This window comes from Hipposideros armiger, unplaced genomic scaffold (genome assembly GCF_001890085.2).
Source record: "Hipposideros armiger isolate ML-2016 unplaced genomic scaffold, ASM189008v1 scaffold_37, whole genome shotgun sequence".
Classification (NCBI taxonomy): domain Eukaryota; kingdom Metazoa; phylum Chordata; class Mammalia; order Chiroptera; family Hipposideridae; genus Hipposideros; species Hipposideros armiger.
Window position 1 is genome coordinate 4666293 of NW_017731387.1, and position 1416 is coordinate 4667708.

The following is a 1416-nucleotide window of genomic DNA, read 5'->3' on the forward strand; positions in this document are numbered from 1 at the left end:
CTCCCCGCCCCTTGCCCGCAGACGCGCGGATCGTCCATGCGCTCCTCGCAGGCAGAATGCTGGGCAGCGGCGTCAAGAGCGCGCAGCCCGAGGTGGAGCTGAGCGGCGGCGGCGGCGGCGAGGGCGCCGAGGAGCCCCGGGGCGCGGGCAGGAAGGCGGCGGACGGCAGAGGCATGCTGCCCAAGCGCGCCAAGGCGCCCGGCGGCGGCGGCGGCGTGGCCAAGGCCAGCGCGGCGGAGCTGAGGGTCTTCAAGTCCGGCAGCGTGGACGGCCGGGTGCCCGGCGGGCCGCCCGCCTCCAACCTGCGCAAGCAGAAGTCGCTCACCAACCTGTCGTTCCTCACGGACTCGGAGAAGAAGCTGCAGCTGTACGAGCCGGAGTGGAGCGACGACATGGCCAAGGCGCCCAAGGGCTTGGGCAAGGGGGGCTCCAAAGGCCGCGAGGCCCCGCTCATGTCCAAGACGCTGTCCAAGTCGGAGCACTCGCTGTTCCAGGCCAAGGGAGGCCCCGCGGGCGGCGCCAAGACCCCCCTGGCCCCGCTGGCGCCCAGCCTGGGCAAGCCGAGCCGCATCCCGCGCGGCCCCTACGCCGAGGTCAAGCCGCTCAGCAAGGCTCCGGAGGCGGCCGTGAGCGACGACGGCAGGTCGGACGACGAGCTGCTCTCCAGCAAGGCCAAGGCGCAGAAGGGCTCCGCGGCGCTGCCCTCCGCCAAGGGCCCGGAGGAGCGCGCCTTCCTCAAGGTGGACCCCGAGCTCGTGGTGACGGTGCTGGGGGACCTGGAGCAGCTGCTTTTCAGCCAGATGCTGGGTGAGTGCGGCCCCCGCCCCGCCCCGCCCCGCTTTCTCCTCGCCAGCCGCGAGACAAGGTGAGGGGGAGCGCGCCCCCCCGCCGCCCCCTCCCGGTCCTGCCGTCCAGATCTCGGGTGGGCGGGCATCGCGCCCAGATGTGCGGGGCTGGCGCACCTCCAGGTGCGCGTGGCTGAAGTGCACCTTCTTCCAAACGTCACCAGGAGCCAGCCCGGGCCCTGCTGCGGCCTGAGGTGAGGCTGCACAATGGGTGGGGGCCGTGGGTGCTCAGAAGCGGCGCCTTTGCTTCCAGTTAAACCCAGCACCCCAGTGGGCACTGTCCGGGGCTGGTGGGGACCTCGGTGGGGCTGCGGTCTGCACTGGGTCCGCGCGTCCGGCTTTGCTAGGGGAGCGCGGGGGAGCGCGGGGCCGGAGGACAGCTGTGCGGAAAGCAGATGTGAGCGGAGCTGGGGCCCCACTTCCTCTGCGGGTCTCCAGTGGGAGCCCGGGTCGGATATCCCGGGTGTGGGCTTCTGGCAAGGGGACCGTCTGGGGCCAGCGGGCGGGCCGGCAGCCAGCTGCACGCATCTGGACGCGCGTCCTGTGCCTCCGCCGGCTCGGGCCCAAACCT

The 1416-nt window shown here is 73.0% G+C and overlaps 1 protein-coding gene across 3 annotated transcripts in view; it reads left to right on the plus strand.

The window, feature by feature from the left end:
• The window catches only part of NAV1 (neuron navigator 1), a 195497-nt gene that overhangs the window by 70848 nt on the left and 123233 nt on the right, over positions 1 to 1416 (plus strand). For all 3 annotated transcript variants that reach the window (XM_019638044.1, XM_019638045.1, XM_019638046.1), the window contains exon 4: positions 22 to 807. In XM_019638044.1, coding sequence (XP_019493589.1) covers positions 22 to 807 — 786 coding nt within the window. The remainder of the gene's footprint in view (positions 1 to 21; positions 808 to 1416) is intronic.